This window comes from Anopheles maculipalpis, chromosome 3RL (genome assembly GCF_943734695.1).
Source record: "Anopheles maculipalpis chromosome 3RL, idAnoMacuDA_375_x, whole genome shotgun sequence".
NCBI lineage: Eukaryota > Metazoa > Arthropoda > Insecta > Diptera > Culicidae > Anopheles > Anopheles maculipalpis.
In genome coordinates, this window is record NC_064872.1 from 56,645,644 (window position 1) to 56,669,048 (window position 23,405).

A 23,405-nucleotide genomic window follows, 5' to 3' on the forward strand; every position below is an offset into this window, starting at 1 on the left:
CGGCTACAACAACGTCCTGCCACGAACCTTCCCTGGACACTACACATTTGTTCATTGATATGTATACAAAACGAACACATTGCCTTGTTGGTGTTGATGTTTTCCATTGGATATTACTGAATTTAGTTTCCCGTAAACGTCAATCAATTGTAGATAGCATCAAGGTGAGAGTGATGGCAAAGCTGGAGGACGTTACGGTGGAGTTACAAAACGACAAAAGGTCCCTGGCGGTCCTGGAAGTGAGTAAGATAGTTTCTTTTCAAGAAGAGATGGTGTCTAACACGTGTTTTTCGGTTTCCTTTTTAGGTAAAAAATCTCACCAGCAGCGTTATTATGAAAACCTCGTACACGGAAATAAAGTTGCGGTTAGAGGATATAGTCTTGACCGATACCAACCCAGCCACCATACACAACAAGATACTGTCCATCATTGGCGATGATGCACTGCAGGTGCAGGTGATTTTGTTCGATCTGGACTCTACCTCCGATTACAACTCCGACAACATGCGTATCGAGGTGGTGATGGGCTGTGCGCGTATCGTTTTCCTGAACTGGTTCGTCACGTCCGTGCTGGCGTTCCTGGACAATTTCCAGGCGGCGCAGCAACGCATTAAAGATGCAAGTGCTGCGGCAGCCGAAGCTGCCAAGAACAATGTCGTCGAAGCGTACACACAGGCAACACGTATGAAACTAAACATAAAGGTAAAAGCACCGATCATCATCATACCGGTTGACTCGAAAAGCTTGAAAGCGGTCGCAATGGATTTCGGCCATCTGAGCATTACGAACAATTTCCGTGACATACCGACGGAGAATCAGCATGGGCCGGCGGTTATTGATGAAATGAAGATTGAGCTGAAGGATATGAAGCTGGCAAAGGTGGAAGTTTCCCTTGTTGAGTCTAGTGCGGAATCCTTTTCGCGGTACGGGTCAGAGGATGTGAGTTACGGGCTCATTCCTGACCAGGGTGCTGTCCTTAGCCCGACCAGCTTCACACTGATCATGAAACGAAATCTTTCATCGGCCTGGTACCGCGATCATCCGGATATGGATATTTCGGGACGGCTAAAGGCTGTTGAGGTAACGTTATGGTATTAGTAAACGTTTTGGAAGTGGGGGCTAGTAACAGTTTTTGTTTTTTTATAGCTTAACTTCATAGCCACCGATTACAGTGTGATCATGCAGATTCTGTCAAAGAATATGACGGAGGGTCAGGATGAGTTTAAAAAGCCAGTGAAAATTGAAAAATCACCCACAAGTCCACAAGGTACGTTGGTCATTAGTGATTTTGCTTTAAATAAAATTACTGCTAGCCTGATATTGACATGCGTAGAGAAGCGTAAAGAAGCATTCGTTTAAAAAAAAAATAAAATTAATATAAGTGAGGGTTTCCACTGATCGAGCCTCGAACCACTTATTGGGCGTCGAACACTGGTTAATTTTCGCTGGTACTGGTACAAAACTGAGCCATCGAACTTGGCAATCTATGGTTGTAAAATGTAAATAAATAAAACGTAAATTGTAAAACGCAACCAAAGAAGAGAAGTTCGGCACCCTCTAAGGGAGCTCAACAAGAGGAAGCCCAGCCTGAAACGTATCGCATTTGCCATTATTTGCTCTGAACTTGTGTGAAAAATGATTTCATTATTCATTGTCTTGATTTCATCTCATGATAAGCGCATGTTGTACGTAACGAAATCATTCATTGCTGCTAAAACCGATTTGGGTATATTTATACCATTATTTATAATTTTAATTGCTTTTTTCTTTATTTTTTCTTCCTTAAATCTATGTTTGCTTTACATCGCTTATGATTTACGTTGTATTGTGCCGATGATCGATGCCATTAACGTGTTGCATATTGCATATGTGCTTTTTCTGTTTGTTGCCGTCTCGTGTATGTGAAAATGTAATTGAAAATGCTATCGTGATACTGATGCTCTCGGTACAAGTAGTGTGCTACAATAACGCTGTTATTACAACTGCTGAAGTAAATCTTTCGCCTGATGGTAAGCTACGTGAATACTAGTTCGATCGCATTTTGTTAAGTTCATACTATTGGCATTGCATCAATGTGTAAAACTCATATCCCCCCATGCATGTTTTGGTTATGACGTACATTTCAAAATTTATTATTTCAAACTTTTTATTCTACTAAAGTGCATTTACTGATAAAAGATAAATTACCTCTCTTCAGCGAAATCAAACTGGTCGACGGTAGCCAAGAAGGCAACGGCAAAACCATTCGGTGTAGATATGGCGCAACTGAAAGTTACCGAAAGCAAATCATCAGCCAAACAACCGGAAACTGCCAAAGTGGACACGTTTCTTAAATTTAGCTTCCAAGTGGACAGTATCAACATAAAACTTTTCACTGGTAAACAGAAAACTAATGTGGTTTAAATGTTGCATTCACTAATTGATTCGCTTTGCCCACAGCACCTGGTGAAGGCCTGGCCGGATTTGAAGTGTTTTACTTATCGCTACAAGGAAGGAAACTTACGGATGGAAGCTTAAACACCGCAATAGTACTTTGCGACATTAGGCTTGACGATATTCGGCCAAATCGCGAGAATATGCTCACAAGACTAATGGAGCGTCGATCACAAGAATCTTCACTGGACATATCGAGCGTGAAAGAGTGCGAAGAGGAGCCTGAGTCATCGATGATGTCTTCTATACGATCCATGATTAACATTACCTTCAACATGAAGGAAAGTGATATGTTTGCGGATGTGAAAGTGTCCAGCTTCAATTTGATTCTATCGGTCGATTTTCTGTTAAAGCTGCAGCAATTCTTACAGCCGGAAGAGCTAGCCGAGCAAAAAGCACTGCAAGCGGCAGAAGTTGAACAAACGGAGCGTATGCGACGTGCCAGCACTTCGGCTGGAGCTGCCAGCCAACAGCAGGAAGCTGGTCAAATTACGGTTATTCTAAAGATTGAGCAACCGGACATTATTTTGGTAGAAAAGATGGATGATATTAATTGTTATGCATTAATTTTGAACAACGAAATTGCACTTAATGTGCGGCTGATAGGTGAGCGGCAGATCATCAAGGGTGAACTGAAGGATCTCTGTCTGTACTATGCAGAATTTAACCCCGAGCGTCGAAACTCTACCAAACATTACGTTGTCCGTCCGTGTTCTATAAGTTTGAATGGTTCGACGCCCGATGGACTAGGGTTGCATCTAAGCATTAACTCTACGGAAATTGAACTCTCCGTTTCACCGGCGGTGATCGAACTGATGAACAATGCGCTACAAACGCTAACTGCCAAGGAGCTGTCGAAGTTGGACGAATCGGCTACAGCTTCAGATTTTTACGATCTGTGGCACGTGAAAGAGTTCGATCCGGATCAATATTGGTTCATCCAGCCGGAGATGGCTGAAGACGCGCTCAGCCTGGAGTCGATGCGAACGATCGAGGTTAAGGAGGAAAAATGTATGATCGACATACCGTGTATCTCGCTAATTGTGGAAACTGGGCTCGGCACAAACACGATTCCGATGCTGTACATCAAGACCAGTTTGGAAGGATCGGTAGCAAACTGGAGCTCGGACATGAAGATAAGCAGTTCGCTGCGGTTAAGCATGTCGTACTACAACCAGGCACTCGCTCTGTGGGAGTACGTCATCGAGCCGAATGTGATAGAACAACCGAACGGCCAGATCACGAATATGCCGTGGGAGTTGACGTTTGATTTAGAAGTTGATCATCATGAAGATCGGTCCCGCGAACCGACAACGCGGATGCATATCGCTTCAAGGGACAGCTTGGAAATGACGGTTACCAAAACGTGTCTAGATGTGGTGCAGAACCTGGGCAAAGCGTTCTCCGAAGCGATTAAACGAGACGGAATTATTAAATCGGAAATACAAGCACCGTATGTGGTGCGTAACGATACCGGTCAGGATGTGAAGGTGAATTTGGCCGCCAGTGATTTTCACATTCATCGCTCCCATCTCAGCTCGTCGCACCTGGACGAACTGATTGCGTACGAGCACGTGGGCGATGAAGAACAATCAGTAAGTAGTTGCATTATAATGCCAAATGGACGATTGCAATTGCAACCAAGACAGCACAGCTCCGAACGAAGCACTATCCTGACCGTGCTGGATGACAAGGATACTAGCAAGCGTATGTTTGTGAAGGTGATTGTAGGCGATACGGACAAGGAATTGACACTTCCGGTTTACAAATCTGACAAACGTTACTTCCCGCTGTTCCGCAGTACGGGTCAGGAAGCGTGGGGAATCATATCGGAGGTGAAAATCGAGCATGGTTGTACGGTGCTGGTGCTTCGTAGCATTGTGCAGGTGTACAACCACTTTACCGTCCCGATTGACGTGTTTCAGTTTATCGATCACGAAAAGTATCTTATCGGTGAGGTGCGTGCGGGTGGCTATCTTAATGTACCGCTGTATTATCTGTACAACGATTCCAAGGAGTTGCACTTTTCGATGAAAGGCTACCACTCGTCAGCGCAAGGAATCAGCTGGAAAGAGTCGCCCAACAGTTTCGAGCTAATGAAGGCACTTCAGTGTGATCCTATCAAAACGTTCGAACCGTTCTATATAAATGTAAGTGTCTGCTGTAGTACAATGGAGGCAGCTGTAATGTACGGTTGTTTTTCATATTATTTTTTCTTCACGTTGTTCCACAGGCTGTTCGGCAACGGCAAGACGTATTTTACATGATATCATCTAACCATACGATGTTGAGTGCTTGCTACGAAATTCATCTGCGACCACCATTTATGCTAAGAAACGCATTGCCAATCGGACTTACCATTTCCGTTGCTGGATGTTCCGTGCGTCGTGAGCTGGACACTGGCCTGGTAACCAGTAACGAAAGCCTTTCCAACGCATCGACCGTCGCTGGTGAAGATTATTTGGATTACGGAGAAAAGTTGCTTCGTCCAGGGGAGCTGCTTCATTTACCGACGGTGAAAACCTCTGCCCGGTCAACAACGGAGACTACGTACATTGTGGCGAGGGTATGTATGAAGCTGACAATGGAGGTAGTATACACTATTCCCTCTTTCTTCTTGGTTTTACGACCTAATAGGTCATCTAATGACTTTCTTACTAGCCTTGCTGATACCACACATAGTTGGATAATCAGTCCTCGCTACAGGGGTACAGGGCAAGATGAGATATGATTTGAGGTAGCAAACTCTGACGTCAAAAAAGTATGAAGGACTAAATATGTATATACAAATATCTGTTTACAAATACAAAAATTAATTTGAAGTACATTAGACAACTCCTTCGGCTACTACACGATGGCTACTTTGACGTCAACTTGCATTGTTATAGCTTTATATATTCGATAAATTTAAAAAAAGACATCAAGGCGAAATTTGTGTTGAATCTATACAGAATGTAGAACGTGTTAATCTTGTATCACTTTCAGCTTGTCGGCTATCTAGACAAAGATTGGTCCTGCACAACGGATATACCGGCACAACCTCCAGAATTTGGAGTATGGACATTCAATGCATACGACTCGGTTGAGGTGATGTCATTGCAGCTCGGAGTCAAGTAAGTTTTTGACCAAACAAACTAGGGCGTTCAAATTTTAATTTCGTCTTCCTCAATCGTAGGTATGAGAATCGTGCCGATGGTTTAACTCTGATCGTGTACTGCCCATTCTGGATGTTAAACAAGACCGGACTAATGCTGAGCTATCGGGTAAGATAAATTGAAGGACGTTTATGCGCATTTTGGAAATCTTTAACTGTACGATTTTATAATTTCTATATGCACCACAACAACTCTATACGTCAGTTTTGTATTTGCTAGGGTACGTTGTTGTAAACGCTTCCACACAATACTCCTATCCTGAAGATTCCTTTTGGGGGTCTTTTATGCACTTTTTTATGCAAAATGGTTATCAACTTATTCGTTTTATCTTATTTTCGGATAGTTTTTTTTTACTTTATCAATAGTTTTAAAATAAAAAAATTCACAAAAAACTATTACAGAACAAGCAACATAAAAAAACATTCACGAGAGAATATGCTTAAAATTTCATTCAAATTTATTTCTCGTTTCTGTATGTCTATCTTCACGCGTTGGAATTTATCCCTTTTGTTATTTTCATGGTTTTTCCGTTAAATGCTTCGACATATCTTATTCACGTTCTGTTCTATTTCTATTCCTTCTACACATTTTCTTCACGGTAAATGGTAAACCTTTTCATGTTCATTTCTGTTTCGTTTCATCTTTCGACTTGACTGTGTTACTTGTCTGTTTCCGTTGCATTCCGTTTCCATGTGGTCTCGTGCTCGTATGAAACATTTGATCCTTTTTACCTGTGTTCCGTGTCCTGGACGACTGTGTGCTTGGGGTGCTGTTCCGATTATGAAAATCTTTTTCACCTCGTTACGAAATTGTTCGGCGCGATGCTGATTGCTGTGGTCGAATATGTGTTACGAAATTCACGATAAACCCATGCTCTTCGTCTACTATGTGTGTCCGTATGTGTATGTGTTCTCCAGAAATCCAGCAAAACGGAGAAGAAAGAATTAGCCGGTAAAACGACGTACAAGGTATCTCTTTCAGCTTTACATCATTACTCAATCGTTCGTTTTCTTCACAATCTTTTACTGCTCCATGGTATAGGATAGCTTTTTGCATACCAACCAGGCTCTCTTGATTTGTTATCGTTTGTTTGTTTACAAGCATTATGTGAATGTTATATATATATATATATATATATATATATATATATATATATATATATATATATATATATATATATATATATATATATATATATATATATATATCCTTCCCCTGTTTTTGTGTTAATGGGTCGTTCTCGTTCTAAACAAACAAACAAATCAAAATCCCATAATCGGGCTTGGCAGAAATGACAGGAATGCGGAAATCACCTGTGTCCTGTGGAAACTAACTATCGAGCGAAGGAATCGAAAGCGACTGGACCGATACATTGCTTTATTAACGTTTTAAATGTTGTTTTTCGTGTTGTAAAACTCGCCATAATTGTTTGGTTTAAGCTGTAAGCAATGTAGAATTAGCATTTTTGTATCGCTTATTTTGATTTGATTTCAATGTTTTAACGTTTCCACTTTTAGCGTGTTAGTTACATTCGTTTGTTGAATCAATCTTACGCTTGCCTAGCGATTGTTGAGTATCCGGTTTCTTTGTTGCATATTATTTCGTTTTACAGGTACTTTTTCGATATAAAACATTAAAGATTTTCAAAGATTCTAACACTTTAAACGATACCACTCTCTTTGAAAGTAATTTTAACCACTTACGATTGCTTGCAGCTTCCATCGAAGTATATGTGTCCGATGCTTTGGAAATTATTAAACAGTTGTGTGTCCAAGGATGAAGTAGGTTTTATTGTGTTTTTTTTTTCTACATTATTAGAAAGCACACAACCATCTTCTAAAAAGCATACACCATCATGCAGTACATTTCCAATAACAGAAGAACAAACATTTAGAACTGCAATAGGAAGCCAATAGCTATATGTTGCCCATGTCTCATACGGCTCATTGAAATTAAGAGGTTGAAAGGCACGAAATTATTAGGATAAAGTTTGGTGCGTGTTGGTGGTGGTGGTTATCGTTTGTGTATGTGTGTAAGATAGTGGGATAATTAAAAAATTATTCCTCTAAAAATGGTGTTCTGTCCAATAGGTCAGTCCAATTTACTTAACTTATTTTTGTTCAAAATTGGCCCTGTTTGTTGTTGAATTCGAAAAATGTTTCAATTGTATATTTTTGTTTTCTATTACCATTTGTTCACTGAAATCGGGCAGCATTTGTTGAACGCATGCATCGCTAGCGCACTTTCGGTTATTAATTTACCCGGTTCTTGTGTTACATGTGTTAGTTACGTTGTACGTTACATCGCTGTCACGTCACTGCCGAACGCGTTGTGCTAAGGGTGTTTTTGTTTTGTTCGTGTTTAACGTTAAGCTACTTAATACTGCGGTCAAGACCTTCATTCATCAGTGAGCTATTTTATCCTTCCACCTGTGTAGGCAAACGACGAGAATACCAACATTCTCTACCATCCGCCCGAGTACGAAGGACCGATACTGTTTTCGTTCCGAGAGAAGGTATTCTTCGGCAAAAAGAAGGCAGCCATCCGCGTGGACACTGGCGAATGGAGCGATAAATTCTCGCTAGATGTGGCCGGTTCGAGCGGTGTGGTACTGTGTCAGGCCAACAACATGACGTATCAGATTGGGGTGAACAACACGCTGACGCACAATTCGCTCACGAAGCAGATCGTCTTTATGCCGTACTTTGTCCTGATCAATCGGGCTAACTTTGACGTTGAGGTGCAGGAACATCTCCGTCCGGGTGATCCATGGACGAAGGTGGGCGTGAACGAGTGTGTACCGTTGTGGCCAAAAACGGAAGACAATCGTATGCTGAAGGTGAAGAGTTGCGATCTGCCCGAAGTGACGGCACCGTTCAAATATACGGAAGTACAATGTACGTTGCTTCAGCTGCGAAATCGTTATGGAGGCATTAATGTGGATGTGCACGTTACGGAGGGGGCTATTTACATCACTTTTACCGGATACTACCCTGGAGATGCGCCAGCTCTTCTGATGAACCATACCTGTGAACCATTCGCATTCAAGGAAAGGGGTGATGTGAATGGGAAAATACTGATGCCATCACAAATGGTGCTCCATACGTGGATTGATCCGGCCGGTGAGCGAAAGATCGTGTGGGAAAGTGGTTCGAAACCGCAACCGATTGAGAACGATCTGCGGCGCGATGGAATTAGTGAGTTTAAGTCACCAACGGACAATGTTATCTATTGGGTGTCGTTTTTGAACGGTACCCAACGCGTGCTGCTCATCACGGATAACTGTAACATTGCGTACGGTGTTCACAGTGCTAGCCGGTTGGATCAGGTAACGCAGGAAGTGAAGTTAGAGATACACGGTATCGGACTGTCGCTGGTCAACAACTCCAAACCGACCGATCTGATGTACATCGGTATTGCCAGCTCGGGCGTAATATGGGAGGAATGCAAACGGTCCGGTCGGTTCCGTCAGATGAAGATACAGGAAACGCTCTACATGGAAAACCAGTACCAGCAGTATCTGCGCGACCAGGAGGTGGGCACGGTGGCAAACAAACGTTACTTCCTAGATAGCGAGATGCGCCAGGAGATTGATTTCCAGACCATGATCGTCCGCAAGTCGACCGAACGAGCGATCAAGCGTACGTTCTATCCGGGGCTGTGGGTTGAAATAAAATCGTCCAGCCATCAGCTACAGTTCCACGCCAAGGTCAATCGCATTCAGATCGATAATCAACTGGTGGATTGCATATTCCCCGTCGTACTGGCACCGGTACCACCGCCGAAAAGTGTGGCAGCGACGACCGAATTCAAACCATTCGTCGAGATGAGCATGGTCCAGCGTATTATTCCACATTCGAACATTAAGCAGTTCAAGTATCTGTGCGTACTGATACAAGAGTTTCACGTGAAGGTGGATCTGTTGTTTATAAACGAAATCAGTGAAATGATCAGTACCGAGATCACGGAAACGGAAGCGGTAAGCAATCTCCTTTCTCCGTTGCCTTTACGCCTTCGGGGGAATAATTTTAAATTAAAAAAGCCATTCATTGATCTTCTTTTCTGCTCCCACAGAAACGACTGTTTGCCGAGGATCTGAAGCTCCAAACGCAACCACTGCACGCGCACGTCGCCATTCAATCTCAGCAGGAAGTAAAGAACTTCTACGACAATCTCCATCTGGGTCCGCTGAAGATTCACGTCAGCTTCTCCATGGCTGGTTCCGAGTCCAAGGCACTGCCCGGCATCCTATCGACGATTTTGCAGGGCGTTGGTGTAACGCTAACCGACATCAACGATGTAGTGTTCCGGTTGGCGTTCTTTGAGCGTGAATATCAGTTCCTAACGCAGCGACAGCTCGTTTCCGAGTGCGTTGCACATTACAGTGGACAGGCGGTCAAGCAGCTGTACGTGCTGGTGCTCGGGCTGGACGTGATAGGCAATCCGTACGGGCTAGTGGTTGGCTTTACCAAGGGCGTCGAAGATCTTTTCTACGAACCGTTCCAGGGTGCGATACAGGGCCCGGGAGAATTTGCCGAGGGTTTAGTACTCGGTGTCAAGTCCTTGTTCGGTCACACGGTTGGCGGAGCGGCTGGAGCCGTTTCAAAGTATGTGCTTGTTTGCACTAAACTATTGGATGCGATGCATTGTAATGTGATAATTCCCCATTGTTTTGCAGAATAACAGGTGCCATGGGTAAGGGTTTGGCCGCCCTAACGTTCGATGACGATTTCCAAAAGAAACGACGCGATGCGATGAACAAAAAACCGGCCAGTCTGCAAGAAGGTATCGCACGTAGCGGCAAAGGACTGGTGATGGGTGTGTTTGATGGTGTCACAGGGGTGTTTACCAAACCCATCAGTGGCGCCAAAGAGGAAGGTGTGGAAGGATTCTTTAAGGGTTTGGGTAAGGGTGCGGTCGGTCTAGTAGCCCGTCCCATTGCCGGGGTGACCGATTTCGCTAGCGGTAGTTTCGATGCTGTCAAGCGTGCAACGGAACTGTCCGACGAAGCTATCCGGCTGCGACCACCACGTTACCTTCACAAGGATGGTATCGTGCGGCCGTACAATCGTAAGGAAGCGGAAGGATCGAAACTGTTAAGGTAGGAGGAAAAACGAACCAGAATCGCTTCAAATGTATGAAACGCATTGTCGCTTGGGTTTTGGGCCAAGGAGTTGTGTGTTATGCAAGTGTCTGTGTGTTTTTGCTTATATTTCTGTGCTATTCTCTGTGCTTCCTCCAAACAGGGAAATTGATAAGGGCAAGTTTGCCGCCACGGACGCATACGCTTATTATGAAGTGATCATTGACAATAAGGACGTCGTCGTGTTGACGGACAGTCGCATTATCTATGCTACCAAGAGTGAAATGTTTGGTGGATGGCAGGTAGGCTTATGGAATTTGATTCCCCCATTCCGTCCCAACTCCTCCCCCTCCCATCCTATAGCAAATGTAACCATAATTTTAATGCTTATTCTTCTTCTCCTGCTTTACTAGTCCGAGTGGACCCACAAATGGACCGAAGTAATGAGCATCTCGACACTGAACGATGGTGTTGAGATTCTGCTGCACAATCGGGACGGAAAGAAAACGCTGAAAAAAATGTTCGGTTCATCGGGACCAAGCAAAAAGATTCTCCTCATATCGGTGGCAGGTAAACGGGCACGACTCGTGGAAGAAATGCAGCAATTGTTGGCGAAGGTTCAGCATCATAATTAGGAGCGGAAGAAACCAAAAAAGAACAGAATCCTCGGATTTCTCTTTTATGCTTTGTTTTCAAACAGCCTTAGAGAATGGACCTGCTGCAAGTGCGTCGACTTAATTCCGTTAGAGCTATATCGTTGTAACTGTTTTCTTTTTTTTACTCTCAATATTACACTTCTAGAGATGATTAAGTATTTTTATTTGTTTTTCTATACATCGAGCGATTTAACAACGCAAAGCAAGTGTTAACATTTGTGTAATTGTATCACGAAAACAAACAAAATCAATCTAAAAGTACAAACATATTTACTTCTTCTCTACGTCGCTTTTTTAAACGTCTTACAGTATATTGTGTTTCCGCTAATAAGCGCTATATAGAGGAGGGGCTTGCAGTACAATCGAGCATTATTGTTAGGTGTATTCATATATATGCACTTTCAAAGATATTTCGTTACACTTTTCCCATTGGCCTTTTCATGCATATAACGAAGAAACCATATATTGGGAACCAAGAATAATATACAAACTACTATTTGTGAATAAATGAATGAACTACGGAAGTGAGGAAAGCGAAGAATGGAAAATGTGAAAAGAAAATTTTTAACAAGGCCTTTGGTTTTGCTCGTAAAGAAAGAAACTTTAATTTACAGTAAGTAATTGTTTGAGTTTTGATATGTGATTATACATTTACATGTAAATGTTTAAAAGAGTGTAAAAATATCAACTACGAATTTAACTCAATTTTATGTATGCGTTCCTCCATTTTTGAGCGGTATTTTTTTAAAAAATCCCATCCTATCGTGACAGTCAAAGAAGAAGCAAAGAGCCAAAATTGTCCAAATTATGCATTTTTTTCGAAATAAGTTAAACATCATCAGAATTGAAAAATCCTTAAATAAACCCAAGATTGATGCAAAGCTGCATGGTAAATCATCATGATAACATAGGATCGTTGTGATACTCTATTAAATGATTTGACGATTAGAAAAATTATAAAAAATCTGTAGGATTCAGGTGGTTAGTGATTTAGTTGTTTTCAGTTCGAGCGAGTTTGTCGTAGTACGTCATGGTTTCTCTACAAAAGCTCGTTCGTGGGTTGAACAATCAACCAAATTAACCTTGTGTGTGTCTGTGATGGACTCTCCGATTCCTGCAATCAAATTCCATGGAATACAGAATAGTTTGTGTTGTGTTTTTAGATGAGGTGAGTGTTCCTGGTTCGAAAATGTATCAGTGAGAGATTCGTATGATCGGAGTGGCGTTTTGCTGGAAGGAAAAGGATGTGTGCAATTAGAAAAAATGGCCGTATATAGACAAACCGTATGTGATCGTCTCTGGTAGCGGAAGTGTTGTAGAAAGCTCTCAAGAAGTGACAGCAATGAAGTGTTTTACCGGAAGCAACATAAAATCTGTAAGTTGCTAAGCATGCGCTAATTTATAAAAAAAAAACCTACTAACAATGATTCTATTGCTGATAAATAGAATGTGAAGGTTTGGTAGTTGAAATAAGTCGTTCGCATGAGTGAATACAACAACAGTTTGGACACGATGAAGCGTATTTAGCTTAGTTGTTTGTTTTCAGCTACGCTTACTGTTATAAATTTGTACTATAACATTTTATTAACCCTATTGACAAAGATGCCTTGATAACCACTACTAACTTTCTTTTCAGTACAAATTTGTTTTATTAGTGCAAATTAAAAAAACTAAGCCTTATTAGTGCAAGTTAGTGCTTAAAAAAAATATTAGTGTCCCGTTAAAAGACAATTTGGGCAAAAAACATCTAAACTGGTTTGAACCAGCCGTTGTCATGTCGCCTTCGTGGCGCAATCGGTTAGCGCGTTCGGCTGTTAACCGAAAGGTTGGTGGTTCGAGTCCACCCGGGGGCGCAGATCTTTTTTGGTTTGCATGGGTTTTGGTGTGTCGTAGTTTGATGTTTTCACAGGGGATTCTTTTACTATAATTATTATACTTGTGGCGATAACTAAAGAAACTATATTTATATACATATATATACATATATAATAGACTCTTTGGATACTGTTTGTATTTTTTTTATACAAAAACCTTAAGTGATGAATGCTGGCGTTCATGATTATATGATGCTTCATGATGTTAATTGTTTCGTCAACGATAGGAAACATAATTGACTTACAATGAGGTACAAGTACAGGCTGGTTATTCGTTCATATTGGTCTATCGGTAAAAAGATGCTTTTGTAATTGGATCACTAAAATAAAATCACTATAACGATCACTATAAACGAATGATTTGTCATATGTTCGAAGCATATCCTTTTATATATGTTGTGTTGTCTGTTTGATACTTGCAGCGAAACATGATGTGTGGATTTTATTAGAAATTAAAATGGCTTCGTCAGAGTAGTTGTGTTTTGACTCCTCTTATAATGGTGATAGAATTAAAGCTTTAAAAAATTAGTGGAGACGATATAGCACAGCAAAAAAGAAATCGTCGCCCCCGGGTGGACTCGAACCACCAACCTTTCGGTTAACAGCCGAACGCGCTAACCGATTGCGCCACGAAGGCGAGCTTGCAGAGGCGGTGGTTAAGTATGAATAGTTACTAAAGCTACGTGCATCCAAGGTTTAGTGGTATTGAATAGATCTCTTATCAGGGTTGTTCTAGAAATATTTCTAAAGTATTTTATATCCATATTATATCACATTAGCAAAAAACAAAGACTAATATAATAAATCCACTAACTTACTCTAGTAAAAAACAGCTACTAGGGCGTTTTTGTTAACAGTACAATCGCCGTGTTACCGATTTTATGACTAGTGACATGAAATTAAAGACTATGTTTTACTGTTGAATGGCATGGCAGTTAACGTGTTGAATAAATATAAGATAGTTTGAGACATCAAAGAAAAACATTCATCAGCTTTTTAATGAACTTAGTACGATTTCCAACGAACAAAAATTGTCGTTATATAAAACACATGTTTTGTACATTTTTATATGACTTTATATACATTTTAAAACATTTCTTTTTAGATGCTACATCTTTTCCATACTAGTACTATTTTATTTTATTTATATTTTTGCTGATTCGCTAATGTATTGGGGGTTTCTATATCAGTGTTCGAGGATTTCATAAGCGCTTGCGCTATTCTCTTAATGTTGGCCCGCCGCACGCTATCATTTGCATTTCCCTGTAATGTTGACAAAAGTTTTTGGCATAGCACATAGCTTTTAGCTTTGAAAATCTGATATTAAATAAAAAAGTGAACCATAGTTATATTGATCATTCCTAACAATCATGTTGCAACTGGGCATTAGCTGAACATGTAAAAAACAAACCAAAAAAGAAAAATAGGATAATCAGTATATAATAGTCCAGCGTTTATTGAATAAACAACTGAATGTCCTATTCATCCAAGTAATATAGAAAATCTAGTGTCTATATGATAATGATCCTGGGCTAATACGACGCCCATTATCCCTTTATGGTCAAATTTGAACAATAAATAAAAAAATTGATTAATATAGCAGAACGTAGTTTCGATCTACGGACCTCTGGGTTATGGGCCCAGCACGCTTCCACTGCGCCACTCTGCTTGTCGGGGTTATTGGAGCTAAAAGCATAACATAAAATAAAGTACATGTGAACTAAGGAACCCTTGTTAGCATGGAATTTTACACACGCTGATTTTTTATCATATGATAGCTTGCACAAAACAATGGCATGCAACAATTGTCTTGGGAAAATTGCATGCTAAAGTATGAATACGTATAACAGCATACAATAGCGCATAAAATATGAAAGTCAATCGACCAATCTATGTGTCGGTAATATTAAAAAAATATAATTTGTTTTTAACACACTTATAAATTACAGACTTTTAAATTACAGAGAATTTAATCAGCAAACGAAAGTATTATTAATTTGTTGTAATATTTTCTTATGTTAATAATTGAAAATGACGATTCAAAATATATTCTTTCGTTCTTTCGTTCGATTCTTTCGTTTTACAATTTACTTTTCAGCAATGCGGTTTTTCATTAAGAAATACAGCGATACAAATTTACTGGATGCCATCTTGTAATGTTTTATCTTCTTATTCTTGGCTTAACGACCTCAAAGGTCATGCCGGACATCGAAATGGCTTTTTTAACGGTAATGGTACTGTTTTATAGAAACATGGAATATTACATCATACAAATTTAAAATTTTTCTTTTGTAATGTAAAAATAAAATCGAGCAAAACGGCACGGACTGGCAGGTTCTATTAGAACAAAAAAATCAAACTTGCTTAATTTTTGATTGTTGGATCATTTTTTGATATTAAAAGAAACTGAAGATAGCGTTGAAAAACGTAGAAATGTGTATAATTATGACGGATTTCGTATAATAAATAACGCATAAAACAGCAAATAATAAATACATTATATTAACAATTTTTATAATAATTTAAAAAAGCATGAATTTAAATAATAGTACATATCTTCCTAGAGATATGCAAATGAGTAATATAATACGTGGATGTTGCTGGAGAAACACAAAAAAGCAATTGGAAATAGATAGCAGAACGTAGTTTCGATCTACGGACCTCTGGGTTATGGGCCCAGCACGCTTCCACTGCGCCACTCTGCTTGTTGGTGCCGTGGGTGAATATTGCACAAGATAGACTTGCCTGCAATGGAAGCAAGTGATATTTTCAAAGCATAAACAACTCGTTCAGATTTGAAATGAACTAAAAATTAACTTCTAATTTCATGGGATATCCCTGTGTGTGCTTTACGCAAAACAGTGATGTGCTTTTTTTGATTATTGACGTCATTAATGTTAAAAGAGCGGGATGAAACACAAAATCATGCATGCCGTTCCCAACGCATTATCGGTTAGCAAGGTACGTATGGGCAAGATTCAGTGAAGGGCAAGGTTTTTTTCAACCATTGGGAGCATTGTGAATGTGTCGTCCTACTGAAGAAGAACACCCTGGCCGTATTGATCACACGCGATCTCTTCATTCTCATTAATTAGTGAAATTATCGTACAACGTGTAAATATTTCTTAAACTGCTTATACGTCGTTTGAATGGCATGCCGGCAGCAATGTGTCAGGAGCCGTCCGCCCAAAGGAGTTATCTGGTTTCATCGATCGGATCAAAAAATCATTAAACGATCGGTGGTAGTTAATGTTGCGTCGTTTTGGGTAAAATCCAATACAGATTGGCACATTTCGCGTACCGTTAATTATGTCGCTGCGTTAATGTTGTGTTGGTGAGTAATGAATATTTACGTTTACACGTTGTTTACGTATTTCGTAAAATTGAGTAAATTAATGACACCGTTATTAACCTTTCGATTTTGTGTGGATGGTAATTTGTACAATTTTAATGTACTTAACTTTAGCTGCAAGACAGTTTAAACTATTTATTTTTTTTCGGTATAATTTAGCAGATAAGTTCAGTGTAAAAGGGGGTAGTCAGTAACAAAAAAACGAAGCGTTTTCATCTGTTCAATGTCAAAGCGAGCTGTGCTCTGGGCCAAGCACTTGAAGCGCGTTCCTGTTTGTTGGCTTAACGGTTAATATTACAGCACTGTCTCGCTGTTACACGATCAATCGTACGCTCGCTGAGGTAATGGTATGAATGCAATGCCAAATGCAACAATCATATCTATCCTGCCGTCCATCAAAGGCTCGGGGGCCCCACCTGTGTGTCGTACGCCTTTTCCCGATCGGTTCGGTTTTGCAGTTGGTCCAACCGCCGAACTGGTCACCCGTTCCCGTTCTGCACCGTCTCACTGGCGTAGGTCAACCGGTATTGTGTTGTGGAAGTATTGGCCGGTAGGGGAGTTGGGTGGATCCACGATGGAAATAAGGTATCAATTAAGGTGAGTGATTTTGTTCTTGTGATTTAATAGCCTCCAATCGGTGCGAGGACATGCGAGGTTCCATAATAGGAAGGAAGAGGGAAGCGAGATAGAGGAGAAAAACCAGTCCGCTTTTGGAAAACCGACGTAAGGTTAGGGGACACAGGCGTGCAAGGGGGGTGCCGGTGTTGTAAAGCAAAGGAGTTTACGCGGAGGCGTTCTCGGCACGGTGGACCATTCAGGGCTTGCATATTACAGCATAGGTAGATACGTGTGTTTGTGTAGCTGGCTGCCATCGGGCGTTTGCAAGCGTTCACTTTCGCTTTCAGCGTGCCTTTGAGAGCGATGCTTTACAGCATTGGCCACTAAGCGATCTACTGTGGGTGGGAGCGATCAGAACGGAAGCAAACATTTGCCCTAAAAGCCTGAAAAAAAAGATAAACAGGATTGGAGGATGATAGCTGTGGCACAGACTAATGATCGTTCAATTAGCAAATGTTATCCTCCTTCTATCCATCCCGTGTGAGACGTCTTTAATAACCCCCATTGCCATCGACTAACACCGTTTCAAATGATGATCATCAGCAGAGCCAGATTGGCAAATGTTAAAGCTGCGGTAAATTGTAAACCGCATTTAGTGTGCAAGAGCAGATCCGTAACGATTTATTAGCACCATCGAGCTTAGCATTTGTTTCATGTCCGACATTAAACCGTTGCCTGTCCAGTGTTCCGGTCCGGTGTAGAAAAGGGTAAGCTCATGTTCGCAACCTGCTTGCAAGATTGTGCCCCTCGGCAGCAGCGGAGTGATTCCTATTTGTCAGCGTTGCTTAACGCATTAATTTCTCCCCCATAACTGACCTTTCCGGTGTGGGATGGAATTTGCGTTCTTTACTCCCTGGGTTGTAGTAACTACGAACAGGCATTGTAGAGAGAGAGAGAGAGAGAGAGAGAGAGAGAGAGAAAGAGAGAGAGAGAGAGAGAGAGAGAGATAAAAATAACAACATCTGGATAAGTTGTGTTGACATCAGATTGTGTACAATCTCGTTTTAAGTGGTAAACAAAATAGTTGGGCTTTATTAGCTGCTTATAATGATACTACAATGGAGTTTTGATTTGCAGTTGGATAAATGGCTTTCTAAGAACTTATATCGCGAGCGATGTAATGCTTTGGTGGGTTCTCCTAGAGCTTTGGCGGATCGAAGAAAATTACAAAACTGTTCATCGACTGTTGTATTACGTCTTGTATGTTAGAGAGCTAGAGAGTGTGATCTTTCCTATGGGACGGATCTGGAATCGGCCCTCCCAAGCAGTCGTAGTCGGCCGCCATAATCACAACAGCGTTACTGGTTATTCGGTGTACAAGGGTGCTGAACAACGAAATGCGGACTGTTATACATTCAAACAGTTCTGACACACCGTTAAACAACGCCACACATATAAAATTTATGGGATCACTTTGACCGAAATTAGTCCAATAACGCAAAACATGTAATAATTGTCGGAGGGTTCTTTTCGGTGTCGAACAATCGAGCTGTTTTGGCATCAATCCTAGCTGTTTGAGACAAAAAAAAAAAGACGAACAGACAATAGTTGGACACCTAACAACAAGCACAGCTAGGTTCATATGATGCACGAGTGTCGCCGACCCTCGAAGGGAGCATCCTAATAGCGAATCGCGAGAATTTTCGTTGGATTGTCGCAACACGCTCAGACCACATTTCAGCGCAAGGGCTCCGGCATATATTAACATACTCAAGCATAGATCGAACCAGGGAGTATTCGTATTCGTTCGAGAATTGTATTAGACCTAACATTAGGTTAGCTCTTGAGTTCACTGGTTCGATTTGAGATCTAAAACTAAGCCGGTCTCCAAGTAGGATCCCCAGATCACAAATACAACTATTTCGTTCCAGTGTCTGATAGTCAATTTTGTAATGAAAAATTGAAATGTCTTAGGTTTTAGCGAATGAAGTACACGATATTACGAGGACACCATGATCTACAAGTATTCAGTGTCGAGTCATCAGTTCCAATCGTCGACAGTCGTATGCATCTTTTACTACAGTGTATAGTTTCACATCATCAGCAAACAGGAATACCTCATGTTTTGATAGTAGAATAGCTACATCGTTCACATAGCGCAAGAATAGGAAACGACCCAAATTACTGCCCTGTGAGACTGCTGAGGTACACGAGATGGTCCAATATAGGCTCCATTTCTATAACGTATCCGTGCCTTCGAACGGTGATTCTGCAGATAACATATCTTCTGGGCACCAAAGACCACAACCAAACCCATGCGACGATAGATAATAGACTAGCGGAGGGTCTGGGGAAAAAAAACATTTCCAGCTACAGATACAGAACAGAGAACAAACCAACGGTCGAAGCTGCAAATGCTAGTGCACAACAAGTTTCCACATGGACTACTGCTGGATAGCCTGCACAAACGGCTCCTGGATAGAGACTCTGGAGCTCAGTTTTGTCCTGTGCTCAAGTTTATCCAGTGCTTGGAGCAAACTGATGCAGACTATAGAAACCATCATCCCACAACATAAACTTCACTTCCCATCACTCCTCTTACATGTTTTAAGTCACATTCTTCTTCTTCTCCTTCTTCTTCTTCGTGGCTTGCTCAAGATTGAGCACGTCTCGTCGACATGGCCAGGTCTCCAATCCGTTTCCAGGAAACTCGGTCTAGGGCTGCACTCCTCCATCCACGGCTGCATCCGATCTCCGACAGGTTAGACTCCACTTGATCCAGCCAACGAGATCGCTGTGCTCCTCTACGCCTCGTACCGAACGGGTCGCTGACGAGCACCTTCTTGGTGGGGCATGAGTCCCAGCCATCGTATCCTTCCGGCTTTGACTACCGTCAGGATATCAGCATCGCCAAACAGCTCAGCTAGCTCGTGGTTCATTCTCCTTCGCCACACGCCCTACTCGCAGACACTGCCTAAGATAGCCCTTAGTACCCGCCGTTCGATAATGGCGAGTGCATTGGCATCCTTCGTCAGCATAGTCCAAGACTCGTACCCGTAGAAGACTACCGGACGTATCAAGGTGAGGTAAATCGTACATGTCGTGTGTTGTTGGAATCTTCTGGATCTCAGGAGTTTGTGGAGTCCGTAGTAGGCACGAGTCCCCTGAAAGTCACATTTACATCATCCAGTGTCATATCATCGTTTAAGTCACATTAAATCATCTAGATTGTTTTCTGCTGTATAATAATGAACAAAAATGGCGAGGAGCTGCAATGGACGATCTTTTCTTACCATGAGTTTAATCCCCGAGGAAAGTAATAGTAACTAGTGAGGTACAATCTATCCTGATCATCAAATAACCGTTTCGAGTTTTACACCTTCTTCTCAACAATCTGGAGGAAGAATGAACAAACATCGCTGTATATATCTAATACGGAACTGCCCCTGAGGCAATCAATAAGAAATACCGACTTTTTGATGGCGAGTACTAAATCGATCCAAGAAACTCTCTGCATCTCACCAACGATTATTAAATTTTGTTGGCCACATAACTATTGAAGGATTTTATCCAACCATTGCTTATTCACCAGCACGGAGTTGTAACTGATCGTCAGTGCTTTACAGAAATGCTTGTTAGTAGAGAGTAGTGTAAAATTCTTAACGAACATAGGACATCATCCGAACTATGTTTTGTTTTATGTGTATGTAAATTAAATGTAAGTAAATTCAAACTACCTTCTATTTGTAAAGGAAGCAATCATAAGGTAAAATTTTTTGTTGGGGATGACATTTAGAAGAAAGATCAAGTTGAATGCATTTCAAAATAAGTTAATAAGTTAGATAAAATAAGCTTAACCATACATCCTTGCTGCTATTTTTAATTCCCATCCATCCCATATAGAAGAAGGGAGATACGTTGGACTGCAACAACTGCAGGGGTATTACGGTGTTGAATACTGCTTACAAAATATTCTCCCTAATCCTTCAGGATAAGCTTGTCCCATTCGTTGAACAGATAGTTGGAAACTAACAAAGAGGATACCGAAACGCAAAATCTACCACTGACCAGATCTTCACCATGCGGCAAATCTTGGGGAAGATGGTTGAACAGCAGTTGAACACGTACCATCTCTTCATAAATTTGAGGCCGCATATGATAACATAGCCAGGGTAAAACTCTACGAGACCATGAGCTCTTTTGGAATCTCGGCCAAACTGATCAGGCTTGTTAGTATGACCATGACCAACGTCACATGCCAGGTGAAGGTGGATGGAAAACTCTCAGGGTCCTTTGCTACCACCAAAGGTCTGCGTAAGGGAGATAGGCTCGCCTGTCTTCTACTCAACTTGGCGCTAGAGAGGGCCATCCGTTGCTCGGAGGTGGAGACCTCGGGAACCATCTTATATAAGTCAACCCAGATCCTGGCATACGCTGATGATATAGACATCATTGGTCTGCGGCTCTCCAAAGTAGCAGAGGGCTACCAAAGGCAAAGATCACATAGTGCCACTGATGGTACCACCAGGTACCATCAGTGACCCTACTAAGATATGCAGAACTACGTGGGGGTGATGTACGGATAGGTGACCGCAAATTTGAATTCATCCATAACTTCACCTATCTCTGGTCAAAAGCCAGCCGGTCATTCTGCAGCCAGAAGAAACATCTAACCTCAAAAAACCTGTCGCGACAGTCGAAGCTGGGACTGTATCGTACCTTTATAGTCTCAGTACTCACATACGCCTCTGAGAAATGGACCCTGTCCAAAACAGACGAAGCCAGCTAAGCCGCGTTCGAGAGGAAGATGCTCAGAAGGATCGTTGGCCCCGTATGTGTGGAAGGACAATGGAGGAGCCGCTACAACGACGAGCTCCGATGGGCTGGCCATGTTATACGCATGGCACCGGACTCTCCTTTTGGGAGAGTCCGGTGGGGACTTTTTGGAGACTCTCCTCTCTGGCACCAGAAAGTCCTTTTGGGCCGTCCACACGGACAGAGGAGGCGTGGTATGTCCTGATTGAGGTGGGAAGATGGCGTGGAATCATCCGCCATCTAGGCCGGGATAACGGAAAAGCTATTTTTAATTAAAAAAATAAATATAGCATTGCTTGTGTCACACAATAGCTACTGTTCAGATTAATCCTACTCTATGTTAAAAACTGCAACCGATACCGAGGACCCTTGTCGAGCAGGGGAGGGCCTCACCAGAGAGAGGAGCATCACCGATAGGGGGATCTTGTGAAAGGGAATCATCGCCCCCTCCCCCCACCCTTCCCCGCCCCATTCGGTCGATACATTTTTTGTTGGGTTGTTGGGCCCCAATATCCGTTCTGCCATGGGTCATATAGAAAATCTGGCGTTAACGCAAATAACTCTTTAATATCTAGTTGTGAACTTGCCACAAATGGAGCATTGGTATTGACAGATGTTCAATTGATGATAAGACTAAAACGAAATCATTTGAGCGGTCTGAGCAATCACAGAGGTTATGCGTTGATTATTTTCCCCGAAGTGTTGGGCAATGTTTTCACCTTCAACACCATTCTAATACGAACTCCGGAATACATATTGCATCAGGCGTCGATTCGATGGCAGAGACAACTTTTACGTCGTTCCGAAAACGTGCACGAAGAGAAGCGTGCATTCCGCAACAGCAATAACAACAACCGCTTGACACATGATGTACACAATTCGATGGGCACCGATCGATCGATTGTGGAATTCGTAAATCGGAATTCGTTGCACCTTTGGTCATTGATCGATCGATTCACTGCAGTTGGCAGCTTAACATCGACCGCTAGACAAGACTCACGGTTCGCGGACACACACCCGTGGAGGTGCAAGAAAACTGGAAAAGAAAAGCCAAACACACACACACACGCGCGCACTCTCCGTGCCGCGGACTTTCCCAACAGGTATGCAAGCGCGGCTTGACCTACAGCTCGATCTTAGCGCGCATGTTACGAAGTCCGCGGATTCGTAAAAATGTATCAATTTCTAATTAATCACGGTGGGCTGCCTTGATGGCCGTGTTGTGTTTTTGTGTTTCTGCTGCATCTTGCGTACCCACCGGTCCCATCCGTCACATCCCACTTTCGCCATACCCCCCCCCCCCCCCCCCACCCTGTTGTTGTTTAGTGGCGGCCGTTGATGTTTGCTACCGTTTTGCTGTTGTTTCGTTTCTTTACACTCACAATGCGGTTGGCTCTGATGCACATGGCAATTTCATTCCGCACCGTACACTAATGGGCCGTGGCCCCGTCCGTCCGTTATACTTCTTTCAACATTTTG

At 41.9% G+C, this 23,405-nt stretch overlaps 2 protein-coding genes and 4 non-coding genes across 6 annotated transcripts in view; 2 read left to right on the forward strand and 4 right to left on the reverse strand.

Moving 5' to 3' along the window:
• LOC126563481 (intermembrane lipid transfer protein Vps13) overlaps nucleotides 1–11,308 on the forward strand; it is a 136,638-nt gene extending 125,330 nt beyond the window's left edge. Inside the window, exons 9-24 of the mRNA XM_050220125.1 lie at nucleotides 127–239; nucleotides 307–1,080; nucleotides 1,147–1,267; nucleotides 1,956–2,009; nucleotides 2,198–2,377; nucleotides 2,440–4,583; nucleotides 4,667–4,999; nucleotides 5,419–5,546; nucleotides 5,609–5,696; nucleotides 6,506–6,556; nucleotides 7,304–7,369; nucleotides 8,026–9,567; nucleotides 9,663–10,195; nucleotides 10,267–10,689; nucleotides 10,835–10,973; nucleotides 11,085–11,308. Of these exons, the coding sequence (XP_050076082.1) occupies nucleotides 127–239; nucleotides 307–1,080; nucleotides 1,147–1,267; nucleotides 1,956–2,009; nucleotides 2,198–2,377; nucleotides 2,440–4,583; nucleotides 4,667–4,999; nucleotides 5,419–5,546; nucleotides 5,609–5,696; nucleotides 6,506–6,556; nucleotides 7,304–7,369; nucleotides 8,026–9,567; nucleotides 9,663–10,195; nucleotides 10,267–10,689; nucleotides 10,835–10,973; nucleotides 11,085–11,306 (6,911 nt within the window). The 3' untranslated portion in view covers nucleotides 11,307–11,308. The remainder of the gene's footprint in view (nucleotides 1–126; nucleotides 240–306; nucleotides 1,081–1,146; nucleotides 1,268–1,955; nucleotides 2,010–2,197; nucleotides 2,378–2,439; nucleotides 4,584–4,666; nucleotides 5,000–5,418; nucleotides 5,547–5,608; nucleotides 5,697–6,505; nucleotides 6,557–7,303; nucleotides 7,370–8,025; nucleotides 9,568–9,662; nucleotides 10,196–10,266; nucleotides 10,690–10,834; nucleotides 10,974–11,084) is intronic.
• Nucleotides 1–23,405, reverse strand: part of LOC126561676 (SRSF protein kinase 3) — a 415,191-nt gene that overhangs the window by 152,997 nt on the left and 238,789 nt on the right. The gene's annotated exons all lie outside the window — the stretch shown is intronic.
• Trnan-guu (transfer RNA asparagine (anticodon GUU)) lies at nucleotides 13,107–13,180 on the forward strand. The gene has a single exon. It is a non-coding gene; the product is annotated as a tRNA-Asn (tRNA).
• Trnan-guu (transfer RNA asparagine (anticodon GUU)) lies at nucleotides 13,765–13,838 on the reverse strand. Its single transcript has one exon. It is a non-coding gene; the product is annotated as a tRNA-Asn (tRNA).
• On the reverse strand, nucleotides 14,799–14,870 carry Trnam-cau (transfer RNA methionine (anticodon CAU)). Its single transcript has one exon. It is a non-coding gene; the product is annotated as a tRNA-Met (tRNA).
• Trnam-cau (transfer RNA methionine (anticodon CAU)) lies at nucleotides 15,835–15,906 on the reverse strand. The gene has a single exon. It is a non-coding gene; the product is annotated as a tRNA-Met (tRNA).